The following is a 16,257-nucleotide window of genomic DNA, read 5'->3' as shown; positions in this document are numbered from 1 at the left end:
TTCCCTTAGGAGACAGATTTTTCTAAGGCACCAAGATTCAGACCATTTCCGGAATCAAGGGGTCTATACCAATAGTTTATATTTCATCTACAAATAGCTAGAAGCTATTTCAGATCATGGAGCACTGTAGAATACTTTCTGATTTGACTGCATCTCACATTGACCAAAGTTTCACAGTAGCCCTTTAGTGTGTCTTAGTCTAACAAGGAAAACAATTAGGGTGAGGTAAAAGAAAGAGGGGAGCAGTGTTCTTGACTACCCATAGCTGGGCACAAGGAAGAAGCTGGAGATTTAGTGGGATCACAGATCAGGACTTGGTTAAGAACCACTCAAAAAGGGTCAAGCATAAATTTTTCTATTCTTGGTGTGTTTCTTCACTTATCGACATTATTTATTTCAGTCCTGTATTGCACTACATCCTGAAAATTCATCTTCATCAAGGCCCAAACAGAGCCAGACCCCTCTGACTCAGTACTGGAGATTGAGTGAAACCGAGACACATTTTATCAGTCTACAGAGCACTACAGCCTGACCTCAAAATCTCTTTTGATGACTACAACCAACCTGAGTATAATTGATTGCAGAATTAGAGTTATGGGTGTAAACATCTGAGTTCTGCACTTAAAAAAAAAAAAAAAAAAAAAAAGCAAGCATATTTCTTTGTTTATTCATTGCAGTTTTATGCCTTTGAATAATGTCCATGGCAGAGTTTTTAGTGATAAATTATAATTATTAGATTTCTGCATGGTATAAGGTAACTTACTTAAAATCCTTTATTCATTTTTCAAACAAAACCAAATGAAAATCAATTTTTGCAGTTTATTGCTTTATTGTTGGATATGTGGAAGGAGAAAGGGTGAGTAAAAAGGACACCTTACAAGGGGCCAGAACCCTGCTTGGAGACAAGGCAATCTGGTGTACTTTACTTACAGTTATGTAAGGCTTGCTTATTTAATCCTATAAAGGTGTTTTAAGAAAAAACCTAAACTGAACTAAAACTCATTCAAGTCTCTTTAGTGATACCTTGCTGAGCAAATAGTTCAGTCAGGGAACTATGTTCTTTCCTACTACTTTTGTTTTGTTCCTGCGAGAAAAGTTTAGGCAGGACATGCTGTCTCTGTCAGGTTTGTATGGATAGTATGAGAGAGAAATTTTAGTACTGGCCAGTTGCCACCTCACGGATCTTTCACTAGTATCAATCTAACCTACAGTAAGGGAAAAAACACTGGCAATGGAGTGGTAAACACTGGAATTATGACTGGGTTAGTAATAGCCCTTCAAGTTAAATTTATCTTTGTAATTGTTTAAAGATTATTCATATATTATTTTATTACTATTATAAAAAGAGCTGGTTGGTATTTTTTAATTTTAAAGTTGGTTACTTCCCATATTCCCAAATGCTTAGACTCTTTGGTATCCCATCTAGTTCTCCATCTCAATGATGGGCAGCTCAGATTAAATCTCCACAGCTGAAAATTGAAGGAAAGCAAAGGATAAGGAGCACAAGACAGGCCTGACACAGGATGCAACTCAGCAACTTCTATTTATGGATCCACTTTCCATATCCACCCATCCTGTTTTGGGAAGAACAGTAGAGTAACTCATTTTAGGTTAATGCATTAACCTAAAGCAACCCATTCACATTTCCTAGTTCTTAATATTATGTCTGCTTTACTTAAATATTTAGGCATTCATCTTAGTATTTAGTTCACTGCATTAACCATTCATGAGCCACTTCATAGATGAGCATGGCAGCAACCCTGCTGCCCTGAGGGCTTAACCTCCAAGTCACGTTTATAAACAGATCCAGCTGCAGGGAACAGCACTGCTCCTATGCAGAATTTGTTGATCAAGGCTTCAGAGCTTCATGGCTGACACTCCACTACACAGATTATTTCCACGTCACAGTAAGTAATCCGATTGACTAAAATGGGATGAAATTAGGCAGTATCTAACAGCAGTAATGGTAAAAAAAATGGCTCTAAGAAAGACCTCACTCATCATTTTGAAAGGCTCATACCATGTCTGTATTTTCCCTGGTCACTGCGCACCATCCTGGTCAACAATTATATGATTGCACGTCAGTAAGGCTAAGAAATGCTGGTATGTAGAGGAGGTGAGGGATAGTTGCTTCTGGCCAGTGCAAGAGACATCTATAAAGATACCTTTGTTTATTGTCCTGGACAATAACTATGGGTTGTGACTCTAACTGGCAATAAATAATGTCTTGTGACAATGTCTGGTTTCCTGACACAGTGTCTCAGGGACAGACTTTTGTTCCCAGATGTCTGCTTTCTATTCACTACTTTTCCTTCCACACATATATAGCCCTAAGAATTGCTTTCTACCTTCGGCCTTCAAGCAGTTCGTGTGCCATATGGTTCATATTCCACGGACAAATCATCCATATTTGTGTTACCAGTCTTGAATTATTCTGGGTCAGGCCTCTGGTTTCCCCTCATGGAAGAGAACTACTGGACAATGAGCCTTGCAGGATATGCCAACAGGGACAGCTCCAGGCAGGGGAGAATGTCTTCTTCTCTACAGGCTACAAAATGATGGGAGGGTACCAGCTGACTGGTCCTTCAGGACAACTGGATACAGGGGCACACTGCAGGCAAGTCTGTAGCCTGAAAGTCTGGCACCAGCCCATGTTCCTAATCTCCCACTTCTGCTATGATGTGCTGATGGACAACAGCTTAAATGAAGTTACTGCTTTTCTGTAAGACCATGGGATGGCTACATGCGGCACAAACATGTAAGCGATGGAGTGGATAGCCAGAAGTGCAAAAAGACCTTGGTGGTAAAGGTGTGGTCCGTGAGATGCCTTGTGGAGGCCTCTCTACAGCCCCAGTAGGACTGTTAATAGGACAGGACTGATGAGAGGACCAGTCAGAATGAACCTTCCCCAGTGCAACAACTCTTTTGAAAGGCAGAACAAAGCAGCACAGCATTGGCCAGAAAGTAATTTCTTAACTTTCTTTCCACTATATTCAGAGTTCTTTGCAATTTTTTCAAACATTCTGATACAACTTTGGCAAATGGGGTGTTACCTTTTAATAGTGTTGTATAAACGGCTTTCTACTAACAGTCCACAAACATTTGACTACTAATTTTTCCAGCCACCTGAGTTCTGCATTATTAAATTGTTACTATGAACTGAAACAGAAGAGTAAACATGAGGCAACACAAGACAGAAAATCTTTCCTGGAAGGGAGATGGTGAGGTTGTAGTAAAAGACAGCATGACACCAACCTACTTCTGATAAAGATCTTTAAAGACAACCCCATCTGTTTTTTCAAAAGCAGTACATTCCAGCTCTTGCAGAAGGCATGGTATAGGTCATGCCAGCCCAAACCGTTAGAGGAACCTAACTTTTCCCTGCCTGCTAGGTAGGATGGATTTATTCTTTCTTCCACTCCAACTGGAGAGAAGAGTAAGTTACTTGCAGCTGCTTAAATGCTACGTAGTGAACTTTGTTGTCTATCAGGAAACGCTCCTTACTGAAAAAGAAAAAAAAAAATCCTAATTTTAAAGATCTGTTCCAGAGCTATTTGCAATTCAATGTTTTCCTAATATAGATCAAACAATACACTGTACGCCCATGAAAAAGAAACTCTTCTACGCTAACCTTTGGGGGGAAAAGTTGGAAGAACAAGGTAAAGCCTATACTTAATGGGTGATTCCAGGAGCATGACGACCTTACCCAGATGCCTCATTCTGCTCTGTTTGGAATTTGTCCTCTGTGTTCATGTACATATGTTAACAATTAACTTATTTTGCCGTCTCTCATCTGTTGATTCAAGTACATAAGGGGAGAGACATGCCAAATTGTTTTCATTTGAGCAAAATAGCTCATGCCAATGATGAGCCAAAAATAAGGAACAGACCATGAATATTTTTCAAATGTAGCCAGTTACTGGTTAACTTGAGAAAATACTAGGTATTACTTCTTACAGTAGATATATTATCTAAATATATTGATGTTCAACCACTGTTACAAACCCCAACTATTCACTTTCCACACCTGCAATTACTCTGTAGGTTTATTCAAGGCTAAAGGTAGGTTCCCACCCTGCTGGCAGGGACATTAAAGGAACAGACTGTATAAAAGAGAACTAGAGAATCATACAAAGAGGCATGAAACCATGAAAAGCTTAGAGAACTTTCTCCCACTTGTTCCTCAATTTGAAGATTTGGTTTACATATAAAAATTTACCCTTTTCTCCAGACAATACTTTACACGCATGAAGACCTTCATGCCACAGATACCAGTCCAAAGGGGACCAGTCCTCAGCATCTTCTTTGAGTCAGGAAGGTTTCCCTAGGAAACATTTGTTTCTTAAGAAACATTTGCTTCTAACTCAATAATTTTCCCTTCTCAGCCTTGGATATTTTCCTGAGTCTCATCCTAAACGGATATCTGCCTGCAGCTTCTTGCTGCTAATTCACTCATCATTCTTGAGTCTGGGATCCCATACTGCCTGGAGCTTCTGGGGGACATAAAGCACTCAGAGATGCCTTGAATTCAGGAAACCACTACACACTGCAAGCTCAGAGTTACAGAAATGGATCAGAGCATCAGGCAACACTGAAGCAATACAGCTGTCAATAAAGCAGAAGGCTCAGGGACAATTGGACATATGTGGAGGAGAAAGGAGACCTGTGTTTCAGGAAGACAGCCAAAAAAATGAAATGAACCAGAACTGGTCTAGAATAGATTGTCAGTGGTATACTACAAGTCCTTGGATTAGTAACTGAGCATTGAAAACTAGGAAGAATTTAATTTCTAAGGAAAACGGAGCAAAACTTTGCACCCTAAAACAATACTTAATCTAAGGATACCAAAGCAAACTCTATTCATTAGGTGTCACTGTGAAATAGGTTCACTCTTATTTTACAGCTGAGGAAACTAAGGCTCACCATTATACAGACAAAAAATGGAAAAGCCATTTTTCTTATTTAGGCTTTCAGTAAGATCCTGGTTTAGCCAAACAGCAAGAGCAAAGGTCACATTAGCTCCGATTTTTTCTTCATCATGTAGCCCAAGCAGTAAATCACACCAGGGAGTTTCAGAAGGATAAAGGATCAGATTTGAACTGAAGCTGAAACTCCTGGATTTCATTTAGAGAAGACAAATAATTCACAACTGTGTAAGATCTGAGGAGACACGTGTGCGCCACGCATACACACACCAGCTGGCATTATGCAGCTGAGAGCCACTATTCTGGGAGTGATTTTACTGAAAAAAAATTCACACAGCCCGTCAGGTAGTAGCTGGACACATCTGACTCATTATCACTACGTGTCAAGGTGAATCAGAACACACATGGCAGAAAGGAAAATTAAAACGATTAACTCTCCATCACCAAAAGGCTTCCGTGGCTTGGGGTAAGAGACTCTGTCAAGGACTGATGGAACTGGCCACAACAATTTTGAACAAAAGTTTGTGAAGAGGAAACATGTAGTGGTCCTAATTAGAACCATTGGAAAAAAGGTGCACCACTTTTTTCCACATGACAGTGGAATATTTTCAATAGAAAATTGAAAATAATTGAAAATTTCAGTGGAAAATTCCTGTGACAAAGAAACATGTAGTGGTCCTAATTAGAACCACTGGAAGAAGGTGCACCACTTTTTTCGGGATGACAGAGTCAGTAAAGAGTGGAATATTTCAATAGAAAAGATTAACTAAGAAAATAACTAAATATATAACCTCTGCTGCTTATAACCCCAAAGCCTTGTAAGAAAGGGAAAGCAGCTTTAAAATAGACTTGAAAATAAAGTTGGAGTAATGCCTCAGTCAATCAGGGTACAGTCAGTAAGCCACACCTGTATTTGTTCTATTAAAACATGCTGTTGAGCAGAATTAACTCATCTAGTTAGGGAAACAGCCATTGGGAAGAGAGACGCACGAGGACACCACTTCACCTGTTACATGAGGGCAGTTTACAGAATCCACGTGGCATCACACGTCATTGGGGTGATAAAAGGTCCAGAAAATTTTCAGGTTTGTTTTTTATAGCCAAGGAGCCATTAAATATGGAATTAAAATCTTGTACAAATCAAGCACTACTAATATAAAGAAATAAATTAATAATTCGGTGTCCTTTGTTTTTAAGATCACTTGATGCTTTCACTCATGTACTATAATATTCTTTTCTTCCTTAGTAGGGTTATCAGGTTAGTAATTTCCACTATAACCACTTTTCTTTGGGGCTATATACTAAAAGAGCCAGGTCTGGTTTGCAACCAAGATGTCCAGTTATTCCTATCATCTGGCTGCCAAATACAGCTGTTAAATGACTACAAAACCCAATGTCAATGGCCCTGTCTTGTTTTCTGCCAACACTTCTCCCCTTTGGTTTAGAAAAATGATGCCACCTTGGAAAGGATCCTCTCACAAAATTTTGCCTCCTTGTCTTGATTTAATCTTGTCAGAATAAACTCTAAATTCATACCTGTAAATGCGGTATACAAACTTGATGACAGCCAGGTAACTGCTGCTGGGAGAAAGCAGTTTCTACAGTCATAATGTTGGCACAAGATCTTTTAGTGCTATTGGAGATAATCAAGACTAAAGGAAAGAACAGTAGTAAATTGTTTTCAGCCACTCACAATCCACTGAGCTTCTACCCTTAAATATATGCCATATCTGATGGCCACCTACCTTTGTTGGGGATTATGAGTACAGAAATGGGAGACTGGAAGTAAAAGAACATACCGACCTCTGTGTAACAGCTGTCTTTTCAATTCTGAGGGACAAGGGAAGAGAATACAGGTACCTGTCATGACTTTTGATAATCTCTTAAAGATTGGAGGTTCAAATGGAATTTCATGGTATCTCTCAAAACAACTTCATCCTTAATTGCTATGAGAATTATATGAGATGCCTATCTGAATCTTAAATGGTGAAATACCATAAATGCTAACTTCCATTTCTTAACTCAGTAGCTAAAATTCTCTTCAAGGATGTGAGCATTAATAAACTGTTCTGGAAAGAACAACAAAAGCTTGTAGCTCTTTCTCTTTCCTTTATTTTCCTGCCTCTCCCTTGCACACATATCACCATGGCCTTGTTTGCTTGCTCTGAGGGACTGCAGAGTCTATACAGAAGCAATTAAAAAAAAAAAAAAAAAGATGAAAAGGAAGGAGTAACTTAAGTGAGATATTCTCAAAGATGCCATCTGGGGTTGAGTACAATAGCTTCATGTTAGTACTGAACACAATCCTGCAAGTGATCAGAGTTCAAATTCTAGACTCAGGCTTCTTGCAATGTTTAATAAAATACTTGTAATCTTTCATGTTTTTATAGAATGAGAGTCAAATATTTTCTTGCAGTTCATCTTCTGCACCTTCCGAAATCTTGGGGAAGAGAGAAAAGGCATAGCTTTTCTGCCCTTTGCTGGATGCTTAGCTGGACACTTCCAGCAAAACCTCCCAATAAGCACTAAAGCTGCATGCACTACAGAGCCTCCATTTTGAGAAATGAATAATCCCCTCACTCAGGTGGGGATGGAAGGAATTACGAAGGATAATTCCAAAGATACTGGTAGAAAAGAGACCTTTCGTAGCATTGATGGACCATGCCAGAAAATAGTTGAAGGAGTGGAGTAAGAAGGTCTGTGAGCTTCCACCTTCATATTCCTGGTACATTTCTACAGCATTTATAAAGTTTAGATATTACCCACATTCATCTCATGTGTTTAACTAGAGGAAATGTTTGAGAAAGGCTGTCATTGAATTTAATTTTCTTTCTTCTGTTTTTCGTCCTCACATAGGAGACCAACCTTCAACACACGTCTCATTGGGAAGGGAATAAACTGGTGTCTCCCATCTCTCAGATGAGTGCCCTAACTCTTAGGCTGTAGGCTTCTCGGGGAGCAGAGTGTTTTCACATCAGGGCTGTTGAGCAACACTCCTTACAGAAAACTTCTCTTCTCTTTTTCTCCTCTTTGCCCTCAGAGTCCTGCACTCCTTTCTGAGTCATAGCACTACTTCAAAAGGAAAGGTGGTGGGGAATGTACATGTTCTCCAGGATATTACTGCAAGGCAAAAGAGGATCATTTGAATCCCCTGAACTACCAAAACGTGTTGAACACAGATCTCCAACTTCCTGAGCAACTGCTCTAACCACAGGGCTCCTAAATAAGTGGTCAACACTTCTCTCTTCTGAGCTCTTAAAGAAAAGCATGAGGCAGTCCCTTATTCTCAAAGCACTGAAGATCAAGCAAAGTTTTTGCAGCTGTGAATCACCCTTTCCTCACATACTGAACTCAGAACTGCAGCCAAGCACCAAAACCAGAGAGACAGAGAGCATTTCATACACATCTGGTCCTCAAATGGCTGAAGCCTCCTTCCAAACAGCATGCTGGGTGTTATGAATCTAGCTTGTGAGCCCTAGAAACCCCAGGTCTATGTCACACCACTTACTTATTCTATGAAGAGCTGGATATCTAACTTGGGTTTGTGAATCACATTCCCAAATGCAAGCCTGTTAAAAGTATCTCTGAAGAGCTGGGCAAAAGTATTGCATTTCAAAAGGAAGTTGTCAAGTAATTTTTTACCGTAGTCTTAACCAGAACATAACACTGAGAATCCCTTGAAAGGGAGTGGTGCTGTTACAAACTCACTATCCAAAAAGATAATGAGTATCAGTCAGTATCTCTGCTTCATCTGAATGTGCCTAAAAATGGGCCAACTTTTAATACCCTCCTTACCTGTTACATGTATCTTTTAGACCATGCAGGCTAATTCCCTACCACTAGTCAAGACCTAAGGCTAGAACCATGACAAATTAGGTATAGCTCATTAAAAAAAAAAAAAAAAAAAGGAAAAGAAACTAATTTTTTCCATGCCTTTCAGTCAATAGGCAGCAAATTTCCCCATCAGAACATTTATTATAGAAAAGCGCCTTGTCTCTTGATTATGCAAATCTCCCTCTCACCACCCCTCATGTAGCAGTTTTACCTTTTTATAAATGCCTGACCTGTGCATGATTGCTGGAAAACGATTCCTGATCCTGCAGCTGAACCTACAGAAGAAGCATTTCCCTCCATGAGAGAGGCACAGTCCAGTGTTTTGTTGGTATAACCAAACTGGATAGGACCCAGCCTTACCCAGCATAGCAAAACAACTGCCTGAAGACTTTGGTTTTTTCCCCTTTAGCTGATGTCATGCAGGAAGTAATGCAGCTCAATCAGAAAAAACAAACAAACAAACAAACAAACAAAAAAACAAACAAAAAAACCCAACCCAAAGTGTCAGCTCAATGTTTCCACAGAGTAGATATACTGACAAAGCTGTATCAAAAGAGGCTCTTCTAGTACAAGCCCTGCTGCAGGCAGGTGGGCTTTTCCACTGCTGTCACTAGATTATTGCAAACATCAGGCTTCATTTGTTCGTGCTTTATTTGGATTTTTTGACATGATTTAACACCTATTAACATGGTTTAACTTTACAGCTGCACTGCCTGTTGGACACAGCCAGTCGAAACTGACCATGTACAATACATACCACTTGTATTTGAAGTATTTTTTTCCTGAGATAATCCCTGTATTTTCATGTTCTTTGGAATATCTTGTAAAGTTCTGTATTGTGCCTAAAGTAAATTATTGACAAAAAAACAAGGGACTTGTATAGTAATGTTGGGTTGAGGCGGGCTTTTTTTCTTTCAGTCTCCATTGCCCTCATCTTGTGAACAGCTATGTACAACAGTAACTTTACATGCATCGATAGTCCCACTGAATAGTTCCCACATGACTTTGCTGGTAACTGTAACATTAGATGCTAACAACAGGAATGGTCTGCATACAAAATTTAGGGTCCTGTTCAGAGGAGGAGTCCCATCTTGGGGCCTAGATTATTGTCCTTGGAATGATCATCTCATCACAGAAGCTAGAGAATTAACAATTTCTGTCTTTGCAGAGAAAATACTGGTTGTTTCTTCCCTCATGCTGAGGAAATGAGTAGGATGTCCCAAAGATAGTGACGAGGGTAGCAGTGAAACCCCTGGCGTGGATTCACATGTAACCCCTAGCACTTAGGATGGACACCAAAAGAAGATGAGAGGCTGGTAAGTTTAGAGGGCTTCAGTTTAGGAGACATGGCAGCAGAACCCCGTGCGATGGTATTTTCAACTCTTGCATCCGTTCATGACGTGCTATAGAATATATACGACAACCTAAGGAATTACTTCAGAATACTGAAGGAAGGCACTTCTTCCAGCAATAAATTCTGTCCCCAAATATTATCACATAAGTAGTGATGAGTTTTGAGGGCAATCTGTGAAAAATATTATACACCCACATACACAGTGATTGAGGCAGAATATGCTCGCTGAAGCAGAGAGTGGTATTTCACTCTTTAGGAAGCTTTTTCATTAGTCAACTGTCTTTCAATAGCTAACCTCCATATTTGCTACCTTAAATGTTGCTTTAAAAGAAAAAAAAAAAATCAGTATAGATTCTTATCTCCTTTTCCAAGCAGGCTGAATTCTTCAATCCTAAACAGTTTTATCTTGGCACAGCCATCAGGCTACATTACACATTTCTGGGAAATGCATGTCAGAATCAGAGTCCTTATTGTCTAGTTCAAGGAATAGTTTCACATCTAAATGTGTGGAAATGCAACTCAGGAAAAACAGGATTTAAAAGAAAAACCGAGTAAACTGAAGGAAATTACTGATTTTGCTGGATGCAAAATCGGGCCCCTGATCCTTCCATTTCACGTATAATCTTGAAATGCTACAAAGCATTTGCTTGCATACTTATGGGAGTTTTGCAGGACTCAGTCCAACTTTTCTATGTAACTGTCTTCTCTAAACTTGTTTTTAATTAATCTATTACATATTCTAACTTCTAAAGAATGGGATTTAGAAAAGCACTGGGCAGCAGCCTTACTTTATTCCTATTAAGTCAATGGTAAAACTCCCCTTAATTCCACTGGGAGCAGAATTAGGCCCATGCCAAGCTCATTTTCAAAATCACGTCTTTACAGCTTACGCAATGCCTTCTCCCTGCCCTTGTTTAAAGCACAGACTTCCCTCTACCGTTGTTTTTTCTTTTTTTTTTTTCCCTTGCAAAACCAAGTCATGCAAATACACAAACAAACCCAGCTCAGCATTGTAACTTCTGGGAACAACATATCTCTCTGTTTTCTTTCTGACTCTGCGGTTCGCATTTGGGAGGAATCTTATAAGTTTACGGTGCTGAACCACTGTGGAAGCCTAGGTAGGCTTCAAGTATTTTCCAAAAAAGTTGGAGATAAACCTCTGGGTGTTGGCTGGATTCCATTTTCCAGTTAAAGTGACCCAGCATTTTATTGAGTTTCCCTGCTTCTCACGTCCCCGCTGTTCCTTGCGTTGCTCTGTACCACGAGCAAAATAGTAAATCGGTGTCTTACTTTTTTCTGAAACTTTTCCTCTCTCGGAAGGCTTGGGGAGCTCGATGCAGCAATTTGACCAGCTGTCAAATACATTTCTCTGTGCCGACGTGTTGTTTTTTCATTTGCACTAGTGCAGAGGAAAAGTCGAATTTTCACCCTCACACAGATACATTCCCCCTATCTCCTTGCGAGAGATGTACCTTTTACCTGCAGAAAAATCAAATCAAATCAAACCAGAGCCCTGTTTTTCCCGCAAGGACCGCACAGCTCTCGCAGCGGCGGCCGGGGGGTTGTGCCCGGCCGCGCTCCGCCGTCCGCCGCCTTGCTGCCGCCCTTCGGGGTGCCCCCACCTGCGCGCACGTGCGCGGGTGGGCGCACGCGTGTCCCGGTGCGCGCGTGTGCCCGTGAGCGTGCCAGCACCCGCGCGCACCGCCGCGGGGGCACACGCGTGTCCGCGCGCCTGCCGCTGGGCGTGCACGCGCGGATCGGGGCCATGGCGGCGGGGCGGGGGGCACGCGCGTGGGTGGGTGCGCACGAGTGCGCACGTGGGTGCGCGTGCCGGCCTGCCCCGACACGTGCCGGGGCCGCGCGCCGACCGCCGGCCCGCGGGGGCGAAGCGGCCGCACCCGCTGCCCCGGCCGGGCGGGGCGGGACCGCCGCGGACACCACTTTCCTCCCCCTCCCTTCCCCCGGGTCTGGCCCCCGGCACCCGCGGGGTCCCGCAGCGCGGAAGGGCGGCGGAGCGGCGGCTCCCCGCGCCCCGCCCCCGCCCCGCCCCCCCCGCCATTGGGCCGGCGGCGTCCCCGGCCCGCCCCGCCCCGCCCCCGGCTGCCCGGCAGTTCCGCGCGGGCGGAGCGGGGAGCGGCACCCGCGGCGGCGGCGGCCCGGCGGCATGGGCTGGAGCTGACAGCGCCCGCCCCGCACACGCCGAGCGCTGCCGGCGGCGAAGGGAAAAGTTGCCGCGTCCGCCCGGGGAAACTTTCTGCCGCCGTAGGCGGGGAGGAGGAGGCGGCGGCGCCGGCGCCGAGCCGTCCGGTGCGGTCCCTGCGCGGCGGCGGCGGGGCGCGCCGCGCTGCGCTGAGGCGGCGCGGGGGCCATGCCCGCCGCCAGCCTGCTGCCGCTCTTCGGTAGCGCGGCGGGGCCGGGGGCGCTGGGCGGCCCCGCGGGCGGCGGCGCGGGCGGCGGGGGCAGGAAGGCGGCGGGCCCCGGCGCGTTCCGGCTGACGGAGAAGTTCGTGCTGCTGCTGGTGTTCAGCGCCTTCATCACCCTCTGCTTCGGGGCCATCTTCTTCCTGCCCGACTCCTCCAAGCTCCTCAGCGGCGTTTTCTTCCACTCGGCCGCCCTGCAGCCGCCGCCGCCGCCACCCGGCGGGCAGCCCCGCGCCCCGCCGCAGCCCGGAGGCGGCCCGGCGGCGGGGGCGGCGGCGGCGGCCGCGGGCGGGGCGGGCAGCCTGGAGCGGATCCGCGCGGACCACGAGCGGGCTCTGCGGGAGGCCAAGGAGACGCTGCAGAAGCTGCCCGAGGAGATCCGCAGGGACATCCGCCAGGACAAGGAGAAACTTCTGCAGGACGCCCGCGGCAGGAAGGAGGCGGGCGCCCCGGGGCTGCCCCAGCGCCTCTTCCACCAGCCCGTCGGCGCCGTGGGGCAGGAGCCCGCCGACCCCGCCGTCCGGCAGCGGAGGGCCAAAATCAAAGAGGTGGGTGGCGGCGGCCGGTCCCGCTCCCGCTCCCGGGAACGCGCCTCGGCACCCCCGCGCGGGGCAACAGGTCGCTGGCGGCGGGGGTGGGGGGAAGCCCTGAGCCCTCCTGCCGCCTCCTGCCCGCGGGAGGGTTGGGCTGGGGGCGCTTTCTGGCCGGCCCTCGCTCGGCAGCCGCCGCGCTGGTCGGCGTCGTCGCCCGCGGTCGCACCCTCGCAGCCCGCCCCTGTGCGGCCGCGGAACCAGCGCTGCCCGCGGACCCGGCACTGGCGGCGTGAGGCGCGCTCCGTGCCGGCTGCGCACCCCCTCACCGCACCTCACCTCACCCTCACCTCGACGTTACCGGCCTCCCCCGGCTGTTGCACCGGGGAGGAAGCGAAACACGGCGAGCGCCGGCGGGCCGCGGGGAGCCTCGGGGGGGGCCGGGTGAGTACCGGGGGCAGCGGCGCCGGCGAGGAAAAGCGACGACACGCGGGAGCCCCATCGCGACACGCGGGTCCGCCCGCGGGGCACCCTGGTCTCGGCCGGCGGGCGAGCGTCCCCCGGGGCTGGGGACCGGCGAGGGACGCGCCCTTGCCGCGCCGCGCGGGTGGCAGAGGCGGCGTTGCCCCGGGCCGCCCGGCGGTGGCCCCGCGGGGCCGTGCCCGAGCCCAGGTGCGGCGGGTGTGGGGCCGCGCTTCGGAGATGTCGCGATCGGTCTCGGAGTCGTGCGGTTCGCTGTCCCGTGACGCCGGCGCTCTGAGGAGCGGAGGGTGTTCGGCAAGATACAGTCAGTTTGGGTTATAGCGCCGAAGCATCTGCGCTGTGTTTTGGCAAATTCCCTGAACTGTCTTGTTCATTCGTGCTGCTTGGTTGGCTCAGGTACCGGTTTTTAAGTCCTTCCTTACAGAAAATCGCCAAACTGTGTGTAGGTAAGACTGTCGTGAGCAGAGCGTGACAGGGTCTTCTTACAGAAGAAGAATTTCCTTGATAACACAGTTAAACTTCCCGTCATTACTGGCCGGTTTATTTATCGAACGGACAATTTCAGTTGCCTGTGGAGATAAGGGTTTATGAATTAATTAGTAGTACATGTTTCCTGTTCTGCGGGATGGAAGCGAGATAGGAGTGAGGCTATAACTGCTGAGTATTTCTGTGTTTGTGAAACATCGTTAGCCTTATTTGGACTGATTTATTTTTATTGTGTGTTTGTACAGAGCGGTCTGAAAAGTGAGCCCTGGCATCACACGAAGCACCAGATAATAAGCTCTCACAAATCTCAAGTTGTGTGCTGTACTCTGGAGTCCTTGCATCAGTTTAACTATTTTAGCAAATTGTGCAGTGGTCATAAGCAGTAAATACCAATGCAAAAGTATTTTAAAGGGAGAAGCTCTCAGTGCACGGTATAGACGTATCCTGAAGTGTGCAGAGACGATGCTATCTTCTGTTTTAGTCACACAGCCTCCCCGAGGCATGCGGAACAATTAGAAATACCAGCAAACTCTCTTTCCGGTTATCTTGAATTGCCATGTAAAAGTACTTAGAAGTAATGAGGCTCCAGACCTGATATACACAATTCTGTGGTATAGAAGACTGCAACAAGTACATAAGCAGGAGGAAGAAGATAAAACTTAAATATACTTCTGCTTATTCTGGTCCCGCTCTGTGCCAACTAGTTCAAGTTATCTTTTATTATATATGGATACACATGTGTATGTGTGCATATATTTGTGTGTATATGTATGCGTACATACATACATACACCAGTATGTCCTCAGTATTTCTTCCTCCCTTTCCATTCCATCACTCTTCTTTCTCCCCCACTTCTACACAGGAGCCACCAACAACACAGTAACCCTCCAATCCGGATTTTTGGCTGTGTTAGCACAGGAGATGACAGAGGCACTGTGCTTAGTTTCCAGATCTTTATTTTTCCTTCGTAAATCAGTGTAACTCCTCAATACTATGTGTTGTTTCTGGGAGTTTCCTTTTCTCCTGATTCAGTATGTGACCTTAACATGTTTACTTAACTGCTCTTTCATTTTTACAGTACCTTCTCGACTGGTTCGATTTTTCTTTTTTAAACAGTATTTTTTTTTCCATTGACTGTAAAACAGTGTTTCCTATTCTGTGTTAACTTGCGTTACATTGTTTCACGTCTTAGCCTTTGTGTTGCTTTTCTCTCTGTTTTTGCAAGCCCTTATCTACTTTATGTTGATACTTTACTGTCAAGCTGGAATTCCAATCTGCAATCTTTTTAGAAATAGTTTTAAATTGTAACTTTTTCAAGTATGAACTTTTGTACTACACTGTACACGCACTGAAACTGGAATTATCCCTTAAACCTCCTCTTCTTGTGCCTGTTGGTTGCATGCTGGAGGTGCAAACGTACAGAATCTTTCTGCTTTCATAGTCTTTTGAGCCTGTAATTTGCGTCTGCATTGTATGATGTATGTCATATACCTAGAACTCAAAATTTGAAACTACTTCTATGGATATTTTTGACAGAAGGAAGCAGGCTACTTTAAAGGTAAAGAATGCCAAAAAATAAGGTGGTTCTTCCCTGCATTTCTGTCCTGAAAGAGGTCTGTCTCCTCAACACACTGACATAAAGCTGAGAGGGAAGAGAGCTTAAAGATGTTTTGTTCATTTAGTGTTTTAAATCTTGTTGAAATATGTGTTTAGAAGTCTAGCCAGTACAATATGGTTTGCAATCACAAACCAGTAAAATGCCATCACTTTATAGCATTTCTTAACAAAGTTTTGTTAGAGAAATTTCAACCATTTTTTCTATGGCATACTCTTTTGTATTTAAAAAAAAAAAAAAAAAGGGTGAAACTTGAAAAAGGTGGGAATGTAAAGATTCTTGAACCTTTTTAGTATTGATACTAGCATAATATGACAACTAGAAAACTAAGTTGCCAGAAGCAAGTAGAAGACTTGTGGAAACATGGAGAAGTTGCTGTCGCTGTCTTCCACTCCATCAGAACAATACTGTTGCTCTCAAGGTCTGTGTGTGGTAACCGTCCCACCGTGTTACACCCACAGGGCCTGCCTGTGCACGGGTGTGCCCGTACAGATAAGGGATGTGGGCCAAAGACCAGAGATACTAATGGGTGCTGCAATATTCCTTTGTTCCTCTTCTGATGATGAGTTACAGGCAAACTTAAAAGAAAGAGGGTTGCAGTACTGCCAGC

At 45.1% G+C, this 16,257-nt stretch overlaps 1 protein-coding gene across 1 annotated transcript in view; it reads left to right on the top strand.

Annotated features, from left to right (window-relative positions):
• Positions 1–12,466: 12,466 nt before the first annotated feature.
• MAN1A1 (mannosidase alpha class 1A member 1) overlaps positions 12,467–16,257 on the top strand; it is a 151,994-nt gene continuing 148,203 nt past the window's right edge. Inside the window, exon 1 of the mRNA XM_074862390.1 lies at positions 12,467–13,081. Within this exon, the coding sequence (XP_074718491.1) occupies positions 12,482–13,081 (600 nt within the window). The 5' untranslated portion in view covers positions 12,467–12,481. The remainder of the gene's footprint in view (positions 13,082–16,257) is intronic.

Source organism: Strix uralensis, chromosome 3 (genome assembly GCF_047716275.1).
Source record: "Strix uralensis isolate ZFMK-TIS-50842 chromosome 3, bStrUra1, whole genome shotgun sequence".
NCBI classification, from domain to species: Eukaryota; Metazoa; Chordata; class Aves; order Strigiformes; family Strigidae; genus Strix; species Strix uralensis.
The sequence above is the reverse complement of the archived record's forward strand: the minus strand, read 5'-3'. Positions and strand labels throughout refer to the sequence as shown.